At 43.3% G+C, this 25,852-nt stretch overlaps 1 protein-coding gene across 1 annotated transcript in view; it reads left to right on the forward strand.

The window, feature by feature from the left end:
- Positions 1–13,184: 13,184 nt before the first annotated feature.
- The window catches only part of LOC308100014 (uncharacterized protein), a gene marked incomplete at its 5' end in the record, with an annotated part of 136,849 nt that continues 124,181 nt past the window's right edge, over positions 13,185–25,852 (forward strand). The window contains 2 exons of the mRNA XM_080448914.1: positions 13,185–13,278; positions 25,231–25,272. Coding sequence (XP_080305040.1) covers positions 13,185–13,278; positions 25,231–25,272 — 136 coding nt within the window. The remainder of the gene's footprint in view (positions 13,279–25,230; positions 25,273–25,852) is intronic.

Raw genomic sequence — 25,852 nt, forward strand, 5'->3', positions numbered from 1 at the left:
TTACTGAGGTTAAGGTTAGGAATAAGGTTAGGTTTAGACATAGTTTACTGAGGTTAAGGTTAGGAATAAGGGTAGTTGTAGACATAGTTTAATGAGGTTAAGGTTAGGAATAAGGGTACACTGTAACAAATTTCACTGTAAAATTACAGTAAATTACAGGCAGCAGAGTTGCCTGTAATTTACTGTTATTTTACAGTACATCTACTGTAATTCATTTTACAGTAGATATACTGTTTTTTCAATTACAGTATATTACTGTAAATTAAGTGTGGGTTTATGGTAATTTAACAGCATACATTTTTTTCAATTACAGTATATAACTGTAAATTAAGTGTGGGTTTATGGTAATTTAACAGCATCCATTTTTTTCAATTACAGTATATTACTGTAAATTAAGTGTGGGTTTATGGTAATTTAACAGCATACAGTTTTTTCAATTACAGTATATAACTGTAAATTAAGTGTGGGTTTATGGTAATTTAACAGCATACATTTTTTTCAATTACAGTATATAACTGTAAATTAAGTGTGGGTTTATGGTAATTTAACAGCATCCATTTTTTTCAATTACAGTATATAACTGTAAATTAAGTGTGGGTTTATGGTAATTTAACAGCATACAGTATTTTTGTAATACAGTATAATACAGTATAATAACTATGGGGTTTACTGTCATTTTACAGTTTATTCTAGCATGTTAGTTTTCACAATAAAAGCCAATAAAATCTGCTAATTTATAATTTGACATTCAATTCTTGATATACCACTAATACAAAACACACAGGTATAGATATTCAACACAGTTGGTTTATTTTTAAAGCTGCTAATCAACAATATTTGGAACATTACAAAATGTAGGAAGGTAGACATTAATTTTACAAAACAGTCTCCATTAAAACCTTTTTTTTTGTCTTTTTTTCTTCTTTTTTTTTTAAATGCAATCAATAATAAAAGTTTTCCCTGACAGACTCATGAGCTAGATGAGCAAACAGTTGTACAGCTGCTGTACGTGCATGTTTTTTTCCCCCCGAGGAGAGGATGGATAGAATAGAAGGAGAGGAGAGGAGGGCACCAAGGGGAGACACTGAGCTGTCTTCTATGAGGAGAGGATGGATAGAACAGAGGAGAGAGGAAAACAACATCTCGCTAAACAATACTGTCTTTTACTGTAAACATGTCAGAAAACTTATAAAACTTTAGCTCAAACAAAGGTTTTGATACTGAACTGCAGAACATAAAGAGCACTTTTTTGTTTGTAAATAAAATAAAACATCCTGTCACATCACATCTCCAAAACAATTAAGGTGCTGTATGTGTGTGTGTTTTTTTAAAGTAAGTAAACAAAAATAATTGCATTTTCAGGTGTTCCAATTTCCCTAACCCTATAACAAAAGTTAGCATTCGCACGCACAAATTAATAAAGTGCATTATACTTGCCACCACCGAACGCCCTCTCTCATGAGAGTAGTCATGGACGATATTAAGAGAGATTGATGTTTTCAAAGTGCTTTCTGATATGACACTTCACTGGCCTTACTCAAGTAAACGTTTTCTCAGACTTTGCAGTTTCTGTGGGAGGGCTTTTTTCCCCAATCCAAGCATTACTTTCTGAATGAAAGTGAGTGTTTTTTACAAGCATTTTGGGTAATCCAAATGCAGCGCATATGTAAGCCCAAATAACAGGCAAACTGCCTGAGGCAAATCTCTAATATCGTCCATGACTATTCCTCCCTCAAGTATGATGGCAGTGGAGATGGGCTCTATGTGCACCGAGTTTGGACCCTTTTGAGGCGAATCTTCACTCAGAACAGTCAGCACACCAACAGCGCCAGTTGATATGTCCGCATCTCTGACTCCTGTATCCTGCAAAGGAAAACACAAGTTAAGCATTATGTTATGTTTGCAATCCACTGGATTTGCTCTTCTCATGAAAACATTTTTTGTGCAAAACAAAATGTTTTGTGTGCCAACTACTGTACTTACTGCAAAGCAGGTCTTGTAGAATGCACTGCAGTCGTCCCCAAGAAGAATGGACATGCCTTTGAGGACAACAGCACGCCGTACAGTCACTTCTGGTGCCTAATGATACAGAGACAGAATAGATCAGTTAAAAGATACATTTACATTCAATTTAAGTTAGACAGGAATTGAAATAGGTTGGTCTGTATCATCTTGGGGAGGCGGGGGCTCATGTTTATGCCTTCGTGTTGTCAATGTAGATGACACTAAAGCTGGACTCAGATTACAAGATAATCAGGGTAATTTTGGGTCGGACACCCAATTGTCTGCTGCAGACAAATTTCAAACACGTTTGATATTTATCTGGATAGCTAATGTCACAGTGGAACGGCATGGCGGGAGCTGTGCTGAACCGAGAGAAAGGCCGGTCGAAAACCACATTGTGTGTTGCATGTTTAAGATAATCTTAAAAGATTATTCTGTAGTGTGTGATGCTACCAGATTTCGATGTGTGGGCGATGTTAGGCGATGTTAGGCGATGTTAGGCGATGTGTGGGCGATGTTAGGCGATGTGTGGGCGATGTTAGGCGATGTGTGGGCGATGTTAGGCGATGTTAGGCGATGTTAGGCGATGTGTGGGCGATGTTAGGCGATGTTAGGCGATGTGTGGGCGATGTTAGGTGATGTTAGGCGATGTGTGGGCGATGTTAGGCGATGTGTGGGCGATGTTAGGCGATGTTAGGCGATGTGTGGGCGATGTTAGGCGATGTTAGGCGATGTTGGGCGATGTGTGGCGATGTGTGGGCGATGTTAGGCGATGTGTGGCGATGTTAGGCGATGTTAGGCGATGTTAGGCGATGTGTGGGCGATGTTAGGCGATGTGTGGGCGATGTTAGGCGATGTTAGGCGATGTTAGGCGATGTGTGGGCGATGTTAGGCGATGTGTGGGCGATGTTAGGCGATGTTAGGCGATGTGTGGGCGATGTGTGGCGATGTTAGGCGATGTTAGGCGATGTGTGGGCGATGTTGGGCGATGTGTGGCGATGTGTGGCGATGTTAGGCGATGTTAGGCGATGTGTGGCGATGTTAGGCGATGTTAGGCGATGTGTGGGCGATGTTAGGCGATGTGTGGGCGATGTTAGGCGATGTTAGGCGATGTGTGGGCGATGTGTGGCGATGTTAGGCGATGTTAGGCGATGTGTGGGCGATGTTGGGCGATGTGTGGCGATGTGTGGCGATGTTAGGCGATGTTAGGCGATGTGTGGCGATGTTAGGCGATGTTAGGCGATGTGTGGCGATGTTAGGCGATGTTAGGCGATGTGTGGGCGATGTTAGGCGATGTTAGGCGATGTGTGGCGATGTTAGGCGATGTTAGACGATGTGTGGGCGATGTTAGGCGATGTTAGGCGATGTTGGGCGATGTTGGGCGATGTTGGGCGATGTGTGGGCGATGTGTGGGCGATGTTAGGCGATGTGTGGGCGATGTTAGGCGATGTTAGGCGATGTGTGGGCGATGTTAGGCGATGTTAGGCGATGTTAGGCGATGTGTAGGCGATGTTAGGCGATGTGTGGGCGATGTTAGGCGATGTTAGGCGATGTGTGGGCGATGTTAGGCGATGTTAGGCGATGTGTGGGCGATGTTAGGCGATGTGGGTGATGTTAAGCGATGTTAGGCGATGTGTGGGCGATGTTAGGCGATGTTGGGCGATGTTGGGCGATGTGTGGCGATGTGTGGGCGATGTTAGGCGATGTTAGGCGATGTGTGGCGATGTTAGGCGATGTGTGGGCGATGTGTGGGCGATGTGTGGGCGATGTTAGGTGATGTTAGGCGATGTGTGGGCGATGTTAGGCGATGTGTGGCGATGTTAGGCGATGTGTGGCGATGTTAGGCGATGTTAGGCGATGTGTGGGCGATGTGTGGGCGATGTTAGGCGATGTTAGGCGATGTGTGGGCGATGTTAGGCGATGTGTGGGCGATGTTAGGCGATGTGTGGGCAATGTTAGGCGATGTTAGGCGATGTTAGGCTATGTGTGGGCGATGTTAGGCGATGTTAGGCGATGTGTGGGCGATGTTAGGCGATGTTAGGCGATGTGTGGGCGATGTTAGGCGATGTTAGGCGATGTGTGGGCGATGTTAGGCGATGTTAGGCGATGTGGGTGATGTTAGGCGATGTTAGGCGATGTTAGGCGATGTTAGGCGATGTGTGGGCGATGTTGGGCGATGTGTGGCGATGTGTGGGCGATGTTAGGCGATGTTAGGCGATGTGTGGCGATGTTAGGCGATGTTAGACGATGTTAGGCGATGTTAGGCGATGTGTGGGCGATGTTAGGCGATGTTAGGCGATGTGTGGGCGATGTTAGGCGATGTTAGGCGATGTTAGGCGATGTTAGGCGATGTGTGGGCGATGTTAGGCGATGTGTGGGCGATGTTAGGCGATGTTAGGCGATGTGTGGGCGATGTGTGGGCGATGTGTGGGCGATGTTAGGCGATGTGTGGGCGATGTGTGGGCGATGTGTGGGCGATGTTAGGCGATGTGTGGGCGATGTTAGGCGATGTTAGGCGATGTGTGGGCGATGTTAGGCGATGTTAGGCGATGTGTGGGCGATGTGTGGGCGATGTGTGGCGATGTTAGGCGATGTTAGGCGATGTGTGGGCGATGTTAGGCGATGTGTGGGCGATGTTAGGCGATGTTAGGCGATATGTGGGCGATGTTGGGCGATGTTAGGCGATGTGTGGGCGATGTTAGGCGATGTGTGGGCGATGTGTGGGCGATGTTAGGCGATGTGTGGGCGATGTGTAGGCGATGTTAGGCGATGTTAGGCGATGTGTGGGCGATGTGTAGGCGATGTTAGGCGATGTGTGGGCGATGTTAGGCGATGTTAGGCGATGTGTGGGCGATGTTAGGCGATGTTAGGCGATGTGTGGGTTTCAAGTGGTTAATGTTATACGTGAAGTGTAGACATTAGTGTACGTGAGGATACCTTTTACTGCTCAGGGAGATGGACGGACGGGTCAGCTCTGACGATCAGCCGAGAGCCAAGCTGGAATGCAGGAAATCTAAGAAGAGAGAGTTAAGTTAAGTCAACCATACAAAACAGACAGTTAAACTTCCCTCGTCCAAAAAGAAAAACCCTCATAATATGGGGTTGTGGTATAAAAAAGGTTGAGAACCCCTGCTCTAGTCTGTAGTAGTACCTCTGCCATTATATGTCCCTCTACATTAAATCTTTTTGCCAAAAATTGCAGATCTACTTTGAAAGCTCAACGTGTTGTGAGCTAGTATAATTGGCCATTTTTGATAAATGTTCACCCCAGAATATGGACTCTAAGGTTCAATGTGTAGACACTAGTGTAGGTAAGATTACCTTTGGCTGCTCTGGAAAAGGCACAAAATCACTTGAATAGAGAACAACAATTTAAGCTAACATGTACACCAGGAGATTAATTGTGCAATGTATAGACATCACTGAAAATACCTTTTACTTCTGCGATGGTGGGACAGATGTTGGTCTGGTCACCAAATATTTGAGCCTGAAAGACATTTACACATTTAAGACGTAGTGCAATGAAAAATAAGTTTATCACACTTTAGAGCATATCTGAGGTCTTAATATGGACATACCCAACTATAGATGCCAAAAAAAATGTTTTGTGTATTTTTATATCAAAATCTTATCGTCCAATCTTAAATACATCATGTGAACGAAAACATGCTGCGTGATGACATAGATAGACCTGTATGAATATAAATAACTTGATTCCCATAGCTCAGTGGTTCTCAACCAGTGGTCCAGAGACCACCCGTGGTCATTGAGGGGGTTCCAGGTGGTCCCCAGATAATTGATGGAGTTGGTAACCAAATGGACCCTTATAAGATCTTTAAGAGCGTAAAATTAAACCAAATGGACCCATCGATGTGTAGGTGATGTTTAGGCGATGTCTAGGCGATCTTTAGACGATGTTTAGACGATGTTTAGGCTAGACATTAGTGTACGTGAGGATACCTTTTACTGCTCAGGGAGATGGACGGACGGGTCAGCTCTGACGGTCAGCCGAGAGCCACGCTGCAATGCACAAGAAGAGAGAGAAGTTAAGCCAACACTGATCTTTTGTGATCTACACCAAAGAGACAGTCTACAAGCTCACAACACATCACGACTTGTTGCAAGCTTGTATTTCGGCCATTTTGGGCAAATGCAGCCCCCAGAATAATGACTCAGGGGTTCAAGTGGTTAATGTTATATATGTGTAGACATTAGTGTACTTGAGGATACCTTTTAATGCTCAGGGAGGTGGACGGACGATGGGTCAGCTATGACGGTCAGCCGAGACTGGAGCAGCTGAGCTGGAATAAACACCTAAGAAGAGAGAGAAGTTAGCCAACACTGAACTTTTGTGATCTACACCAAATAATAGCCAGTCTACAAGCTCACAACACATCACGACTTGTTGCAAGCTTGCATGTCGGCCATTTTGGGCAAATGCATCCCCCAGAATAATGACTCAGGGGTTCAAGTGGTTAATGTTATATATTTGTAGACATTAGTGTACTTGAGGATACCTTTTGATGCTCAGGGAGGTGGACGGACGATGGGTCAGCTATGACGGTCAGCCGAGACTGGAGCAGCTGAGCTGGAATAAACACCTAAGAAGAGAGAGAAGTTAGCCAACACTGAACTTTTGTGATCTACACCAAATAATAGCCAGTCTACAAGCTCACAACACATCACGACTTGTTGCAAGCTTGCATGTCGGCCATTTTGGGCAAATGCATCCCCCAGAATAATGACTCAGGGGTTCAAGTGGTTAATGTTATATATGTGTAGACATTAGTGTACTTGAGGATACCTTTTAATGCTCAGGGAGGTGGACGGAAGATGGGTCAGCCGAGAAGCTGGAGCCGGAAAGAAGCTCTGAGCTGGAATGCAGGAAATATATAGAGAGAGAAGTTAAGTCAACCATATAAAACATAAACAGTTAAACTTTCCTCGTCCAAAAAGAAAAACCCTCATAAAATGGGGTCGTGGTATTCTGACTTATATTTGGAGACCTGACATGTTCCTGATATGAGGTTTCTGTACGATCTTGGCCCTTGGCAAGAGGATCTGACACAAATGTTTCACGGGCAATCTCACAATATCTACAAAAGTGTAAGCTTTTGCTGAAATTCTCAGTAAAGCCTCCAATGCAATGTGAACCCAAGTTATCACCTGCAATGGCACACATAGTTCCCTTGTAATTCTTACCATCAGGCATGGTGATGCCACTTGTCTCAAGATCTTTTAGATCTTTTATCAAAGAGCTAAACACTAGCTCGTGGGCCTCGATGCCAAAATCCTTAAAGTCCTTTCCCTTACATAGCAACACCAGTTGCATGTTCTCAATATTTGACCTATTGTGGGGTAAAATGTTAGCAAGGGTGGCATATACTGCTAGGACTTTGTGTTTTGTTTTCCCTGACCCAAGTGGATTTACAACCTCAAAGGCATCCTGATAGAGAATTATGCCTAATGAGGAGTTGTGTAGCTGAAACAACTGGTTATTTTCAATGACTTTGCCATCCCAAACATCTCTGAGCACATACTCTGAGTTGACATTAGTGTTTGATTGCCAGTGTTCCAACACAGTAGGCAATAGAGATGTAACAGTGTCTTTGATGGGGATGTATTGTGCAAAACACTCCTTGCCAGACTTATTCTGGCCCAGATAAATGGGCATTGGCTCTACATAATTGAAATTAGTCTTGAAGACAGTTTTTCTTCTCTGATCAATTTTCAATGTTTGGGTATTATATTTTCTGAAAAGAACTTCAGATTTAAGGGTATCAATTATATTCTCTATGTCAGGTTCTGCAATTCCAATATTTACAAGTTTTTCCTTGAGTTTGAAAAGGAGATGTGACTGACTGATGTCATGCAGCTGTTGATAGTCCTCTATGATAGACTGAATCACAGAGGCAGGAATAAGACATTTGGCTTGCAACTTCAGATAAAACATAGCTAAATGTCTGAAAATTTGATTTTCTTCCACAGCCTCTGGGCATACCTCTGATTGTTCACAACTAACCTGACTTGCATCATCAAGCTGCATATTACTATCCCCACCAATATCATGGGAACTGGACGGAGTCACAATGCAGTCCATCAAACCCTCTGCAGAGGACTTTTTATGATTCCTTGACATATGTGATGTGAATGAAGACTGAACTTTAAATCTCTTGTCACAGTTTCTGAAAGGACATACCACCTCTGTCCCCTCTCTGATATGCACTTTAAAATGTGATAAAAAGCTCTGAGTATTCTCAGATTTAGTACTGCACAATCCAACATGACATGTTAAATCAGCAACACAACACTGTGCAGTCCTAGACTGGGCACAATAGTGTCGATAGCTGTGAGATTTAAATGTGTTGTATGATTGGAAATGTCTTTGACATCCAGGATGAACACACTTAAAAGAAGCATTGGGTGTGCAACTGTGGGTCTGCATGTGCCTTATATATGTTAACATATGAGAGCAAATCTTAGCACACATATCACACAATATCATCTTGCTCACTTAAATGTATATCTTTGACTACAAAGGTATTCTCAGCTTAGAAAGGAACACAATGGGCCATAATAATAACAGGAAAGGAGCCAGCCTACTGCAAGTCTGCCAACCATTGCAATACTAGCAAGCTAACATCATAACACAAAAGAATAGACTGATTAACTTTAAGTTAAATAAGTTGCCTACAGCCTATATTTGTAAGACGTTTTTTAATTAAGTTAAACAAATGATCATATGACCACAAACACACTTTAGACAGGTTTGAAACAACACCTGCTAGCTGCTAGCAACAAGCTACACAACAAGCTACACAACTAACTTTGCCCACTTTGGCAATCAGACCTATAATGAAACCAACTTTAACATCAATATTTAAATAAACATGTAGACAAATTAATACTTTAATGGACACTTGACAAATTAGGGAGATAATTGTAATATACCTGTTACCTCCTTGGCTGTATTCCACATGTAGTGAAGTGCTGCTTTGCTCTCCAGTTGAAGTTGTGCTGTCCAAAAGTCAAGCTCAGGAATAGCCAGTCAGGTCTTGACACTGAATAATGTGTGAGCAGTTTGACTAACAAAATAACATTATTATTATAATCAAAACAGACCGACAATCATCAGTAAGATGTTGATGCAGTGTGACTGAATTTGAACAGAGACAAAGTGGGTGTGTTTCCACAGCTTGGCAGAAAATACTGCATTCTACTGTTAAATTACAGTTTCTACTGTTGTTAGTAAAATAACAGCATAAACTGTTAATATACAGGAAAGGGATGACTATTTAACATTATTGTACTGCTAAATTACGGTTTCTACTGTTATTAGTTAAATAACAGAATAACTGTTAATATACAGGAAAGGGATGACAATTTAACAGTATTTTACAATTTTGTGAAAAACAGTAAAGATACTGTTGAAAATCCACCGTAAATTTACAGTGATTGGTTACAGTGTAGGTTTAGACAGAGTTTACTGAGGTTAAGGTTAGGAATAAGGTTAGGTTTAGACATAGTTTTACTGAGGTTAAGGTTAGGAATAAGGTTAGGTTTAGACATAGTTTTACTGAGGTTAAGGTTAGGAATAAGGTTAGGTTTAGACATAGTTTTACTGAGGTTAAGGTTAGGAATAAGGTTAGGTTTAGGCATAGTTTACTGAGGTTAAGGTTATGAATTAAGGTTAGGTTTAGGCATAGTTTACTGAGGTTACCTTTAGGAATACCAGGTGAATACCGCCGGATTTGCCCCGGGGCGACTGGGTTTTGGGGCGAGTGTTTTGGTATGCCTTATGGCGTCGACAAAGAGAAAGTCGAGGCACGCATAGCAGAGCCACGCACTCGCCACACACACTCGCCACACACACACACACACACACACACACACACACACACACACACACACACACACACAGGTGCAAACAGGTTGAAGTAATGTATTAGGAAGTAAAGGAAATAAGACGGCGAAATTAAGGAATTACCTGTTTTTAATTAAGGGGGGGAGTATTTACATGTGTGTATGTACACACACACACGTGTGTGTGTGTGTGTGTGTGTGTGTGTGTGCGTGTGTGCGTGTGCGTGTCTCCGCCTGCAGTGAGTGAAACGGGGAGGGGCTACTGACAGCATGTTGTGAAAATCAGTAGGGTCCCATCTCCAGGAGGATAGATTCTATAGCCCGAAAGGACAGTCATGGGTTTTATTGATTGTTGTTGGTTGTCAGGGCAATATCACAACCAATCGGTGGACGGCCAACCAATCATGACGCGTTCCAGACCCTTTTTCCACCAAACCCTTGCACCTCTTTATACTCCAACACCTCGATGTCACTGAAGACTAAGCTTCAAACCTCCCAACACAAACTGATTCGGCTACTCCTCGGACTGGGGCCCATGACCCACCTTTCTCCCACCCATTTTGCCAGACTAGGCTGGCTCAGGGCAGAAGACAGGGTTAAACATCTAAATGAAAATTTGCCCGATATGCCCCCTATTCCCTCATAATTGAGTAAATACCTCCAAAAAGTTAGCGACACCCACAGTCACAAAACTAGAGGGAGCGTTAACAACGATCTGAGGAGGGTGTCTGTTGCAAGACCCGAAACACCCAGTTACTCAAGGTAGCAACACTGATGATGTGTCCAAGTCTGTGCATCAGTTGAGGTTTTATTAACTGAAAACTCTGCTACAGGCTGCGGTGAAACCTGCAGGGAGGGTTTAATCTATCAAGGCAGAGTGAGATGTTTGTGCCCAGCAGCAACGACGACGCAACACACAGAAAATCCCCTACTTCTGGTCAGACGAAGGAGAAGCCAGGCCCGGAGGCAACCCACAGTGCCGAGAGCCTCCTAGTAACAACACTGATGATGTGTTCAAGTTTTTGCATCAGTTGATGTTTTATTAACTTATTATTCCATCCATATATCTATATCTATCTAAATTCATAATAAATTAATACTAGATGTCAGGGCCGCGAAGCGGCCCTGACATCTAGGCCCGATCCGAGGTTGGTCCAGACAGAGTCCAAAACTCATCATCGTCCCAAAACATTTCCTCTGTCATCCCTCCTCGTGCTTTAGTGGTGTGTGTAACAGATTCACATCATCGTCCTCTTATCCTTGCCCACATTGTATTGTTCAAGTTCTTCCCTATTAACTTGGCTGGTGTCTTCTTGGCTCAAAGTTAAGACACCATTGCCCAGAGATAGATTTTTTTCCGTGGCATGGCTCTGTAAGAGATATTTATGAACCAGGACGGCGACCTTTGCTGGCCTAGTCACTCTGCACACACATCATGCGATGTCCGGCCCCTCTGGCCTCTCCTCTCCTCTCGGCTCCTCTCCTCTCCTCTCCTCTCCTCTCCTAACCCGCTTGCTTTGCGGCCCTAATAGCACTCATGTGATAAAGAGGTCAGACTTCCTGTATCTGGTTGCTATGGCAACCTGCCAGATCAGGCTGAGGGTCTGATAGGCAAATCAGAGAATCAATCAAGCCGAGAGTCTGATCACTGATGGAGGTGGGGTAAGATGCCTAAAACATAGCCATAGCTCTGATCAACAGTCTGTGGCGGGTCTTGGAGGCATGTGGAGTGATCTTGTGCTCCCGAATCCTGGTCGAACTTTCTGAGCTTTTGTCAAGTAAGATATATATTTTACTCCTTTCCCCCCCCAATTTAGTCATTATGCCAATTGATTCCTCCCCACACACACATTTCTGTGTTGTCACTGCTTTTGTATCCTACTGGCTCACCTACCAGTGAGAAGCTCCCAACGGGAGGAGATCGAGTCTTCTTCCTACTCCTCCCGCCCAACACCCACTGACAGGTGCCACCCCACGTGTAGTGAAAAATATCACCCTTTTTTTCTTCTAATTTTTATTCCTCGATTTTGCAACCCTTTTTTCACCCGGTGCCAATTTGCTAAGTGATCCTGGGCACTACACTCCCCCCACCAGCCTAGGGAGGCCAGGGCTGAGCTCGTGCCTCCTTCAATGCATGAGAGCCAACTGACCTTCTTGTCACCTGACAGGGGGGAGTTTCCCCGGTAGGACGTAGCGCGTGGAAGGAACACGTTATTCCAACCAGTTCCTTTCCCCTCCATCAAGCACCCCGGCTGACCAGGGCGAGGCAGTATAGTGACCAGGATTACTACATGTTTTTGTGAGGGTATTAACTACCCTAGGAGACACGGGGAGAACATGCAAACTCCCTTGCCTCCACCGAACACGGACACAAGCTTGTCCAAGCCAAATGCACCGCTGTGGATTCAAACCCCCAGCCTCCAGGGTGGTGGGCAGCAGCATTACCACCGTGCCACCCGAGTGCTCTTTTAATTTTATTTTAAAGGTGAACTAAGAGACTAAGTCCATGTTCATGATGTCCAGAAATTCAACAATTACCATGGTGCAATAATGCCATGTCACCTCTCTTTCCACAAGTTAGTTATTCATAAAGGTATCACTGATTTTCAGCACTTGCAAGATGCAGTGCACAGGTTAGGCTTGCAGCGGCATCGGGTCTTGCATCCAGTGGTGCAGGCACAGGTGATTAGCTCCACATAAGCATCTGGAACTGGAGCCAGTGACATGAGTTGAGGAACAAGCAAATTGTCCTCCATCTTCCATACACATGTGTAGGTGCTGCGAGTGGTCCTGCTACCCAGACCAAAACCTGGAAGTGAGAACACTTGATGTGAAAGTAGAGAGAATCTCTGTTTGGTGTTATTATTGTCATGCTGAACATGATTGACCAAACGGCATTGATGTTTTCAATGTTTTCATCACATCATACAATTTGCAGAAAAACACTTCTGCATCCTGAATAGTGCAGGTCACTAAGTTCAGGACCTTAGCCAAGGCCCTTAAGGAGATTGTTAAGCTCTACAAACACATCCCAGCCCGTACCCTTTGTATGTCCTGCAATGTTGTACACCAGAATTGTTCTTCACTGCATTAGCAGCAGTACTGCGACCATTGTCTCTGCAAGAGACACTGATGTCTTGCTACTGCTGATCACCTACTTCCACATGATGCTGTACCAACACATCTTGATGAAAGCAGGGACAGCAAAGGACCGAGTTATGACTGCCATCCTCTGAAAAAGAAAATTTGATGAAAGATCGAGGACAATAATTTGTCGTCACTGCCTCCAATTCCAGATGCTTAGTAGAGCTAATAACATGTGTCTGCACCGCTGGATGCAACACAGCTCGATGCTGCTGCAAGCCTTACCCATGCATTGCACTTGCAAGTGCAGAAACTTCAGTGATACCTGTATGTTTGACTAACTTGTGGAAAGGGTTAGGGTTATATATTCATATATATATATATATATTTTTTTTTTAGGGTCTTTAGTGAAGGGAGACAGGAAACAGAGACAGAACGTTGGGGAGTGACACGCAGCAAAAGTCCGCCGGGCTCGGGAATTGAACTCGAGCCTATGTGGTCTGTGCCTTAACCACTCGGCTATCGGTAGCCTGGTGTGGCCAGACTAATATCACTGTGTAGATGGCTAATCTTTTTTTTTTTTTTTTTACACTGGCAGATTTGTCAGATTTTCCGGGCTAGACTATCGGCACCCCAATTACTCAATGTTTATAACTAAACAGTGACTTAATCATGCACACATAATCATATACCGCATTGTGCATCATCTCACAGTGTACACATGTGCAGCAGCAGGCTGGGGAAGAATGCATTTATTTTCATTCACATTGAACTATTAAGAAAAAAAAAGAAAAAAAAATATTACCTAAAATAATATATCAGATAGAAGCAACATTCTTTCCCTGGCCACTGCCTGGGGGCGCCGTTACAAGATTCTGATTTCAATTTTGATTTCCTTGACCCAGAAAACATAGGATTAGCATATTTAATTACGTTTCTAGGTTGTCTAGAAGCCAAGATAGCGTACATTATGTATCTTATGGCGGCCATTTTGAACGTCCAAAATGGTTGCCATGCAGGTGTCTGTGCAAATGGCAACATAGCTTTTTGGATTCCCCATGCTCTGAAGATTTCAAAAATGTATAGTTTTGCAAATCTCCAAAAACTTTCAACGAAACTATATATTTGTAACATAGTGAACCTGACTACTCTCTGGATGCCAATTCAGAACCTTTGCCCCAAATATTTCACATGGGCTTGTTATAGCGCCACCAGGAGGCCGCTTTTTCCAAAACACATTTTTGACAGTACTCCTACAGATTTTGTCCAAACATCACGTAAATCAGTACACAGTATCTCTATAGTCATTAAACAAAACTTGTACTGGCCTCACTGATTTCACCATCAGTTATCCAGCAAGCTAAACACATCCATGAATAATTATTATGTAAATTTTTTTTTAAAATATTACTCCTTCCCATTTTATCAAAATTTCACGCAAATTGGTACACATGATCTCTATAGTCATGTGATCAAGACAGATCTGTTTGATTTTTCATATTCCATCCTGATTGGCTAAGATTAACATCTAAAGTTTGCAGTAGTGGCTTGTTTTGAACAAAATGCCACAAATCATGAACGCAGCGTCTGATTGCGGTGAAACTTTCCACGCAGATTCACACTATGTTGAGGCCTGTTATAGCGCCACCAGCAGGTCAAATTTAGCAAAACACATTTTTAGAACAAAATGCCTCAAATCATGAATGCAGTGTCCGATTGCCGTGCACGGCCTAGCAAGAAATGGCACCCTTTTCACATTAGCCTATTACAGTGCCACCAGGAGGCCAAAATCTTTTTCTAGTTTTAGTTGTGCTCACTGCTTTTTACTTAAGTAAAAGTATCGATACTGCAGTGTAGAAATACTCTGTCACAATTAAAAGTCCGGTAATCAAAAAGTACTTATACTTATACCAAAAGTAAAAGTACTCATTAGAGTAGAATGCAGAATGTCCCATTTCACATGTTCAACATGTATACAAATCTTTTGAAAATAGCAGTTCTACAAGCTCACAATGCATCGCTATTTTCAAATGAGCGAAATGTATATAGGGCTGAAGTGGTTCATGCACGTTTTGTAAATCTGCAAAGTAACTAGTAACTAAAGTTGTCAAATAATTGTAGTGGAGTAAAAGTACAATATTTGCCTCTGAGATGTAATGGAGTAGAAGTAAAAGTATTGAAAATGGGAAATACTCCAGTAAAGTAAAAATTCCTCTTACTTAAAGACGGGGTGCCATGATTTTCAGTGATTTCCCCCCCCCTAAAACATGATCATCAGGTAGGCCTATTCTGGTTACTAGACCATACCCGGTGAAGTGCGCAGGCGAAAGTTACAAGCGTGGGGTTATTGCGCGTCCTGTTGCGCATCCCCCCGTGTGTCCCGTCGCGGAATGTGGCCCCCTGGCAGAGTGCAGAAGTTGGTGTTGCCATGTTCGCCTATTATAAGCAGTTAAGGGGCAATATTGGTGGTAGTGTGTTTTGGCGTTGGTTGTGAAAGTGCAGGTGGGTGTGGGGACGCGTTGTGAGCTTGTAGATCGGCTGTTTTCCAAGAGGCAATGTGTGAAGGCGCTTCGTTTGGCCTTCTTTTCATAGGCCTTGCTGCTTGTTTCTCGCACGAAACTTGGCAGTGTGATCTCCCATTGTTTGACACATAAACACTAATAATAAGCTGAGATTTTATGAAATTGAAAAAAGGGCTTCGCAGTTGCGTTCAGATGGTAATGGTCAATGGCTGTGTTCAGATCAATTGCTCCATCCGCTGAGGAGAACCAGGCAGTTTTGCTGACACGATGGCCACAGAGGTTTGTCAAATTATAGGAGGATACTAGGAGGAAGATTTTTTTCAAAAAAGTGTACAGAAAGTGTTACAATTATGCTTATGTGGACATGCCTCCAGTTCATTAAGTATACCTGGTTCTCACCTTAGCACCTCCCACCTGAACCAGTCCCTCCGCCTCCTCCTACAAGACCACCTACCTGTCCTAGTCCCTCCTCCTACATTACAGGTTAGCAGAAGCTTTTATCCAAAGCGACTTACAATAAGTGCATTCAACATAGGTAGGGAACAAAACTACTAATCACCAGAAGTCTTAAGTGCATGTTCTGCTAAAACAAGTAACTAAGAGTTTACCTAACGCTAAGGTAAAAGTGCAATATATCAGCTACCTACTTTCTTAAACAGATGAGACAAAATAGCAAAATCAAATGAGCAAGAACTAAAACAAATAAGTGTATCGACTAAACAAGATCCAATAAAACAATACAACAATAAAACAAGAGTTCGTACAACTAGTTAACAATAAGTAGGCAAGGCGAAGAGTAAGGGTTGTGTTTCCTGAAGAGGTGGGTTTTCAGCCTGCAGCGAAAGATGGGCAGTGACTCTGCTGTCCTGACATCAGTGGGGAGTTCATTCCACCACTATGGGGCCAGAACAGTCGTGACCGTGTAGATCGGCTAGAAGGACCCTTGAGCGACGAGACCGAAATGGTCGGGCAGGGGTGTAACCATCGACCATAGCCCGGAGGTAAGAAGGAGCTGTTCCTTTCACTGCCCTATAGGCTAGCACCAGGGTTTTAAACTGGATGCGAGCCGCTACGGGGAGCCAGTGTAGAGAACGGAGAAGGATAGTTGTGTGGAAGAACTTGGGGCGGTTGAACACCAGACGAGCCGCAGCTTTCTGAACAAGCTCCAGAGGTCTGATGGCAGATGCCGGAGCACCAGCAAGGAGGGAGTTGCAATAGTCCAGGCGGGAGATGACAAGAGTCTGGATGAGCACCTGGGCTGCCTTTTCCGTGAGGAAGGGGCGAATCCTCTTGATGTTGTAGAGGAGGAATCTGTATGACCGTGTCACTGATGCGATGTTTGCCGAGAACGACAGTTGATCGTCCAGGGTCACACCCAGATTCTTCGCAGTCCGAGTTGACGTCACCACAGCATTATCAATGGTGATGGCCATGTCTCGGTGCGGACAGCCCTTCCCTGGGAGGAACGTCAGCTCGGTCTTGTCCAGGTTGAGTTTCAGGTGGTGCGTTGACATCCACTCCGAGATGTCAGCCAGACAATGCGTGCCTCCACTTGTGTGTCAGAGGGGGGGAATGAGAGGATCAGCTGGGTGTCATAGGCATAGCAGTGGTAGGAAAAGTCATGGGAGTGGATGACAGCACCAAGCGATGTAGTGTAGAGAGAGAAAAGAAGAGGACCCAGAACCGAGCCTTGGGGAACCCCAGTAGTGAGCCTGTGTGGTTCTGACTGCAGACCCGCTCAGCATCACCTGGTAGGAGCGACCCGTCAGGTAGGATGCAAACAGGTGCAGAGCCTGATCCTCCTACTCATGAAAGGACTGCCCATGGCCCTTCCCAGTTGTTTATAAAATGCTTTAGAGCAGTGGTTGTCAAACTGGGGTCTGGGGACCCCCAGGGTTCCTTGAGGGGGTTACAGAGGATCCACAGCAAAATTAGTTTAATATCAAAATCAGTGTAACCAGTTGAAACCTATACATTGGCTATTTGAAAATAACAGATCTACAAGCTCACAGCGTGTCGCATTGCGACGCGTTGTGAGCTTGTAGATCTGCTATTTTCAAATAGCCAATGCATATACGTAGGTTTAAGGTGGACCTTATGGGTCCATTTGGTTCCATTTATATTATTATTTATATATATATACTCCGTCTATGCCAGGGATCGTGGACCGACAGCCACAAAGTGTCTTATAGTAGTATATGCATCTTATCTTACTATCTTATCTTACTACTATATAATTGACAAAAGCTCCGAAAGTTCGTCCGGGATTCGCAAGCACAGGATCACTCCACATGCCTCCAAGACCCGCCACAGACTGTTGATCAGAGCTATGGCTATGTTTTAGGCTCCTCACCCCACCTCCATCAGTGATCAGACTCTCGGCTTGATTGATTTTCCGATTTGCCTATCAGACCCTCAGCCTGATCTGGCAGGTTGCCATATCAACCAGATACAGGAAGTCTGACCTCTTTATCACATGACCGAGGTTGGGAGGTTGGGACTAGAGGTTAGGGCTGCAAAGCAAAGCGGGGAGAGAGGAGAGGAGAGGAGAGGAGAGGAGAGGAGAGGAGAGGAGAGGAGAGGCCAGAGGGGCTGGACTTCGCATGACGTGTGTGCAGAGTGACTAGGCCAGTGCTGTCTGGACCAAACTCTCCAAACATTTCCTCCTTCTAAATAGTCAAATTCCTCCTCATGCTTTAGCGGTGTGTGTAACAGATTCACATCCTCATCGTTCCTAAACATTTCGACTGTTATCCCTTCTAAATAGTCAATTTCCTCTGTAAGAGATATTTCTGAACCATGACGGCGACTTGGCCTAATTATAGCTCTGCACACACGTCATGCTCCTCTCCTCTCGGCTCCTCTCCTCCCCTCTCCTCCCTCCCCGCTTTGCTTTGCGGCCCTAACCTCTAGTCCCATCCTCCCAACCTCCCAACCTCGATCATGTGATAAAGAGGTCAGACTTCCTGTATCTGGTTGCTATGGCAACCTGCCAGATCAGGCTGAGGGTCTGATAGGCAAATCAGAGAATCAATCAAACCGAGAGTCCACTGATCGAGGTGGGGTAAGATGCCTAAAACATAGCCATAGCTCTGATCAACAGTCTGTGGCAAGTTTCGGGGCAAATGGAGTGATCCTGGGCTTGCTTACCCCGCACGAACTTTCTGAGTTTTTGTCAATGATATAGTAGTAAGATAGTAAGATAGTAAGATAAGATAGTAAGATAGTAAGATAGTAGTAAGATAGTAAGATAAGATATATATATCTTATCTTACTATATATATATATGAGAGAGAGAGAGAGAGAGAGAGAGAGAGAGAGAGAGAGAGAGAGAGAGAGAGAGAGAGAGAGAGAGAGAGAGAGATGGGACCAAATGGGCAATGTAAGGGTACATTTGGTTCCTTACTATCAATCATTTTGCTCTGAGTTGCGCAAATGCATTTATTTATTTATTATTAAGAACATAATGGAAGCGTATTTTTTTGTTGCCGATTTTAAGTAAGAGAAAGAAAGGAACTTACCAGTATGAACTTCAAATTAAAACTTGTTTTGAGTAACCATAGTGCTTTCTACTATTCAGTGAGTCTTATTTTGAAAAGCCACTACAGGAAGTCTGATAGTTAATCACTGGCTACTTATTGCTACCCTATCTCTACTGCTTGGGACATTAATGAATGGATTACGTTTTTGGATCGCTCATATTAACCTTTTTACGAACGTGACCATGCAATATGGAAGTACTGATCTTTAAATCATCTGTTTTAGTAGCGTGAGTTTTACTAAGTGTTCTCCCTCTCTTTCTCTCTGTCTCTCAGTGTGTTTACTTTTCCCCACACCCCCTCCCCCCTCTGATGCTACGTTAATTGCTACCAAGGGGCCAGCCTGACATATTTGCATTGAAGCCGATACGGAAGAGAGACAGTTCATATGAATGGCCTGTATGGCGCTGTTTTACCCCTGCAGGTGTCAGAAAGAATATTCTCTCATCGTAAGCGGATGGGTTTTTTATTTTTATTTATAATTTTTATCCTACGATTTTTGTAACCCATTTTTTTCACCCGGTGCCAATTTCCTAAGTGATCCTGGGCGCTACACCAGCCCTACACCAGCATTACACCAGCGCTACACCAGTCCCCCACAGCCTAGGGAGGCCAGGGCCGAGCTCATGAATCCTTCAATACATGAGAGCCAACTGACCTTCTTGTCACCTGACAGGGGAGAGTTTCCCCGGTAGGACGTAGCGTGTGGAAGGAACACTTTATTCCAACCAGTTCCTTCCCCTCCATCAGGCGCCCCGGCTGTCATGGGGGAGGCGGTATAGCGACCAGGATTACTTGTTTTTGTGAGGGTATTAACTACCCTAGGAGACACGGGGAGAACATGCAAACTCCACACAGAGTAGGCCCTTTCGCCAACCCCACCTAGGGTATGGGCGCTGATAACACGGAGGAGAAGACACGCCCCCAGCGCCCATAGCGTCCCCGGCGGGAATTGAACCCAGGACCTTCTAGCTGTGAGGCGACAGCGCTACCGACTGCGCCAAAGACATCGCCTGATTGTCGAGGTCGGAGCGCTATAATATGAACGTTCGGCCAATCAAAGAAAAGCACACGCACCGGGAGGACGGGATCGACTCCTGCCCGAGCCAACTTTGTTCAATGTGGCTCTGCTTGCTTGTAGCATATATACTGTATATATAACGTAACATACTCTTGTATTCATTGCATCTGTCATTCTAGACTTACAATTGATGAGATGATCAAAGCATTAATAATTACCACGAGACACCGAGGGCACGTTGAGCCACGAGTTCAACGATGCTTGTAGGCAGCCGATAATATAACATTAACATTAACCTGATCAAAGCAGAACGTGAGCTTTTACTGGCTGACTTAATGTTCCTGCACGGTTTCTTTCCGACATACAGCTAAACATTGTCCAATTTTCTATTAAGTGTATAGCCTACATTATATTTTGGCTATGTGATAAGAAGAAGAAGTGTAATAAAATTGTAGAGTGTGATTGTGAACGCTTTCCCTAACTCTACCCAAACTCTGTTAGTTATGTAACAAATAGGCAAACTCATCATTGAGCAATAAAAGAATATTCATGTATAGCCTATACTCTGCATAATGTCAGGGTAATAGCAGCATGATGTGCTTATTATAGTAGCCAATACATTTGTATTTCTCATTCGGAAAACATTAAAATTGACGTTGAGATTAAAGCATTAATCATTCGACATTTGGCTCTGTACTTGTTTTTTTGCCACCAAACTTCTTAACCAAAAATAGCATATCTACAAGCTGTTGCAGCATGACGCATTGTCAGCTTGTAGATCGGCTATTTTCGGTGAATGTAGGTTACCCCGCAAAATAGGGATGCTGGTATAGCGTAAAAGAAAGAAGAAAAAAAGAGAGAGAACATTTTATATCTCGGACCCCCTGTAGTAACTACGAGGACCCCCTAGATAGATAGATAGATAGATAGATAGATAGATAGATAGATAGATACTTTATTAATCCCGAAGGAAATTTGCTTTGCTCAACGGCTCCAGTGCAATACATTCATACTTACAGAGGTCAATAAAAAGAAGCATGGTAAACATTTAAAAAAACATTACACCAATGGGAATGAATGAATGATATACAATGTTCTTATCCATAGGATATATTAAGAGCCAAGGAAACAAAAAGTCCCCTTATAGGAAAAGAAAAAGCTCACAAAAGACACTCAAACAAGAAAACACTCAGAGCAGATGAAACGGCAGCCTGCTGACAGGCGCTCGACACTTATCTTATGTGTCACCATGACTGCAGATCTGTCTAAGTGACTCTGGTAGCCTACATTATATTTTGCTTATATAATATAATGTTGACACTATGACGAGCTCTTGTTTCCCCTAACTCCCTTATGTAGGTAATAATAAATAGCCGACATTTTGCAATCGTGTCATTGTTATCCAAGTTATTGCTTATTGCTAGTAATCAGTGGTGGAAAAAGTACTCAAACTTTTTACTTAAGTAAAAGTATCAATACCGCAATACAGAAATACTCTGTTACAAGTAAATGAAGACCGCATGGCTACTTAAAATTCACGAGGATATGCAAATGAGCCATGCGGTCTTACTCTGTCTGCATGCTAGCCATGTCTTTGCTAGTCATTTCGCAAGCTCTGTTACCGTCATGGATGAACTTCAACCAGGTGTTTGCACTTTTCCCTTACTGCTTCATTCATCTACATAAACGTTCATATTTCAATATAAAGGGCTGGCCATGGATGTTAGAATTATGTTCGGGCCCTCAGAATTACCCGTATCTTCCGTATTGTTCAATAAAAAGCATTTTTATCCGATTGGTGGCCATTTTCTCATAGAGTTATAACGTAACGGAGTGCAATTTCATGTTGAAAGATTATGGAGTAAAATGGCCACCAATCGGATTCAAATGCTTTTTATTGAACAATACGGAATATACGGGTACTTCTGAGGAAACGTACATAATTGTAAAATCCGTAGCCATGGGGTAAGCAAACTAACCAAGTTGAGCTCATCCATGACGGTCGGTCACGATATGACAGTCATGTTTCAGGGCTATAAACTCATACATGATCGGTTTTGCTGTTCTCAAATACATTACCCACAATAAATAAAATACTGGAGCACAGCCTGGGTACTTTGAAGGCAGTAAGCTAATCAAAATAGAAAAGATTGTAACTTCCTCTTGCAATGAACAGCCAACTAATTTCCAAATGGACTGCAGGTTATGTAAAAAAAACGAATACAATTACTAGATCATGATGTACCATGGAATGACAAAAGAACAAGCTGACAAAGTGTAAAAATCAATCAAATCAATCTTTATTTTTATTTAATCATTTCTGTGCTGTTTCATCATGCTCCTCCTTCTTCCTCATCTAGGAATGGGGTCTGGGAGTTGGGGGAAAGATTTAACTGGTCAGTGAAACAATAAATCCAGGACCGAGATTTGCCGCTGCTGACGGGGGCGGGGGATTGGCCGCTGCTCAAGCAGTGAATGACGGGGGCGGGTCCGGGAGTTGGGGGAAAGATTTAACTGGTCAGTGAAACAGTAAATCCAGCAGGGAATTAAGGACCACAAGCAGTGACTGCAGGACCGTGATTGGCTGCCCAGAAGAGACAAAGAAGTTACTGCAGGCGCCACCGTGCCCCCGCGGATGGGTTTTTGACGAACTTTCGACTAGATTATCTTACCGTAATAAACATTGTCATAAATACTATATGCTTCTCCTTTCAATCATCATGATATGTGTTTTGGTAAATTATGGTCCCATTTATTTTAAAATTGACGATAAAGTAGGCAATGCTCCAGGAGGGGCGGGATGATTTGATTGACAACCTACACAACCAATAGCATTCATTCCCCGCCCCCGCTCTTGATTGACAAGCTACCCAACCAATAGCTTTTCCGGTTCCCTGGTCACATGTCCGGTCTCAAGCAATAGCGTTTGATTTCCGACGTGCCCAATGGTATATATTAAAGATGGCGGATTGCACATTCCTGAACAATCGGCTTCATTTACTGTAGAAACCAATGGCTGTCCATTCTTTTATACAGTCTATGGTTGCTACACATGCTTTTTCTTAGCCAAGCCCACACCTGTTGTGTTATGATAATGAGGGGGAGGGTATATTTCTACTGCATCATTAAATGGCTGTTTTTCTATTGGAACGTTTGACCCTCAAGGTTTCAGCCCGCAGGAAGAAACTAAAATAGTCAGAGAAGACACCAATGCCCATAAAAACACCACCAGGGGGCTTAATGAAGTTCTATCAACCTCATAGACACATGAAAAACAGAAAAAGTGCAAAACCATGGCACCACCTCTTTAAGTACAGTACTTTAGTTAATGTACTTAGTTAGGAGTTGTTTCCCCAAAATCCTTGTTCTCTTCCTTTGTTTTCTTTTCTAAAAACCTTCTTGGAGAAAGACATTACTATTTAGCTTCCTGTCTAGAGCGGATACAGCAGATGCTGCTATTTAGCTACTCTACAGCATCAGCTGCTATAGCTGCGTTTAGGGAATCTTACTTTGAATGACAACATTGTGACGGCAGCATGGCTTTTCTGCAAAGCCTGCTTCCCATTTACTGTCCAGTGTTCATACGTGGTCTAGACTCTAGAGCCCGCCTATTATATCCAGTTATTTGCACACACACTTCTGGTGCATCTACACATAAGATACAACAAGTCATAGGAAGTCCCATCCACTCCCATGTTATGGGAAAAAACGGAAAGACCGTCCCGATGCGCGTCTGAAGCTCATATCCGGGTTACGCTTTTCATTGAGTAACGGCCAGAAATGTCCGGAACCGGAACCGGAACCGGAACAAGGGCTTGCGACACTAGCGTCAACTTGTATCTCATGTGTGGATGCACCCATACATGCATGCACACCGGCCGTTTCCGTATCTGCTCTAGACAGGAAGTGCAGCGTATTTGTCCCATTAAGCGCAGGGAGCGGGCTAAACCATTTTAATCTTTTGTAAGGGGTGAGAGAGCCACAGAGAGCCTCATTTATTAAAGTTTTAGATACAAAGTTCAGTCTCTATCGATTTAATTCAGCTAATCTTAATTTAGTTATGGCACTAATTAGAAATTAAAATAAAATTCAGCAAGAAACTTTTCAATCCAGGCTTTTCGAGGGCCTCCCCCACCCGGGGCCCTAGTAACTCAGTCCCACTTTGACACCCTTGTGTCTGTCTGTCTGTCTGTCTGTCTGTGTGTGTGTGTGTGTGTGTGTGTGTGTGTGTGTGTGTGTGTGTGTGTGTGTGTGTGTGTGTGTAGGCTTGGCTACAAGCTCTGGTGCACCGGTTTCCAGTCATAGGTAGATATAGATAGTAAATAAATGGTAAATGGTGCATTTATATTATTATTTATATAGCGCCTTTATCCAAGACGCTTTACTATGTGCATTACATTCACACATTCAGACAGACAGCAGAGGAAACCATGCAGAAGGCACCAACCTGCTCATCAGGAGCAGTTAGGGTTCAGTGTCTTGCTCAAGGACACTTTGACACTAATTCTGGGGGAGCCCGGGATCGAACCGGGAACCTTCCGGTTCCCAAGCAGCCACTCTACGTCCTGAGACACTGTCGATATACAGTATACACATAGATACCTCATTGGTCACTGCTATTTATTAGAGCGATGAGTCATCACAACCACCATTTTAGCTAGGTCAAGCCACGCCTCCTCATGCATGTATTATAGTATAGACCATCATGTACAAGTTACATGTCTGTAACTCATGACCTTTCCCTCTGCCATAGAACCATGAGTTACCCATGCCCTAACCCCTTCACTCATAGTGAATAAATACCTTTACTTTGACTCTTTGACTCTGATCTGCATTTAGGTCTGCTAGTCATGACAGTAATTGGATATTGAACTTATATAGCCTGGTTCCAGACGAATCTGCCTTTGCAAAATTGCATCGCACTTTAGCCCTCTGCAGTGTGTCGTGTGATATTGTCTGGCAACGCGAGGCTAGAACTTATATACTTTGCAAAGTGAAAGATTATTGAAATAAACGTAATAACACGTAATAAACTATAAAATGATAACTGAACTGAACCAAATGAATTGATTACATTTACATGAACTTGAATAACCCTGGATTTGATTAAATAATCTGTAGTTACTGCCTGGGCACATCTGGTTTTCACCACATAAAGTCTCTCTCTCTCTCTCTCTCTCTCTCTCTCTCTCTGTAGTGGTGTATCTCCTCATCTGTTGTGGACCTGTTCAACCAAAAGGTGAGACAACTTAATTGCATTGCATTATGGGTAGTGTAGTGTGAGACAATAGTTTACAGAACTGCAACAATTAAGCCCATAGAGACACATGGGAACTACAAATTTCACGGCCACTTTTGAGACAGCGCCGCTACTCGAGGTCCGTTAGAACGATGAACTGCAGCTCTCAATGCAATCTCTATGAGAGGATATGAGAGTTAGCCTACTTTTAAAATGATCCTACATTAACTGGAGACGATATTGATTTAAATAAAAAATATCTTTCCAAATGTATGGAGTGTCTTTGTCAACATATCTTCTTGTTTTCTTGCATTGATGCGTTCTTTCCAAAAAAAACATTTTTTTTTGGAAAAGTATATCGAGATGACAGATATGGGACATTAAAAAGGATAAATTAAACAAATGGGACAGTTTATTAGAACACAAAAAAAATCGCTACAGCCTCAGTAGTTAACCAGTGAAATGAGGGTATTTTACAATGCCTCTCATAGAGATTGCATTGAGAGCTGCAGTTCATCGGACCTCGAGTAGCGGCGCTGTCTCAAAAGTGGGCGTGAAATGTGTAGTCCCTGTGTGTCTC

The sequence above is a fragment of the Gymnoscopelus braueri genome (genome assembly GCF_963280865.1).
Source record: "Gymnoscopelus braueri genome assembly, chromosome: 14".
In the NCBI taxonomy this organism is placed as follows: domain Eukaryota; kingdom Metazoa; phylum Chordata; class Actinopteri; order Myctophiformes; family Myctophidae; genus Gymnoscopelus; species Gymnoscopelus braueri.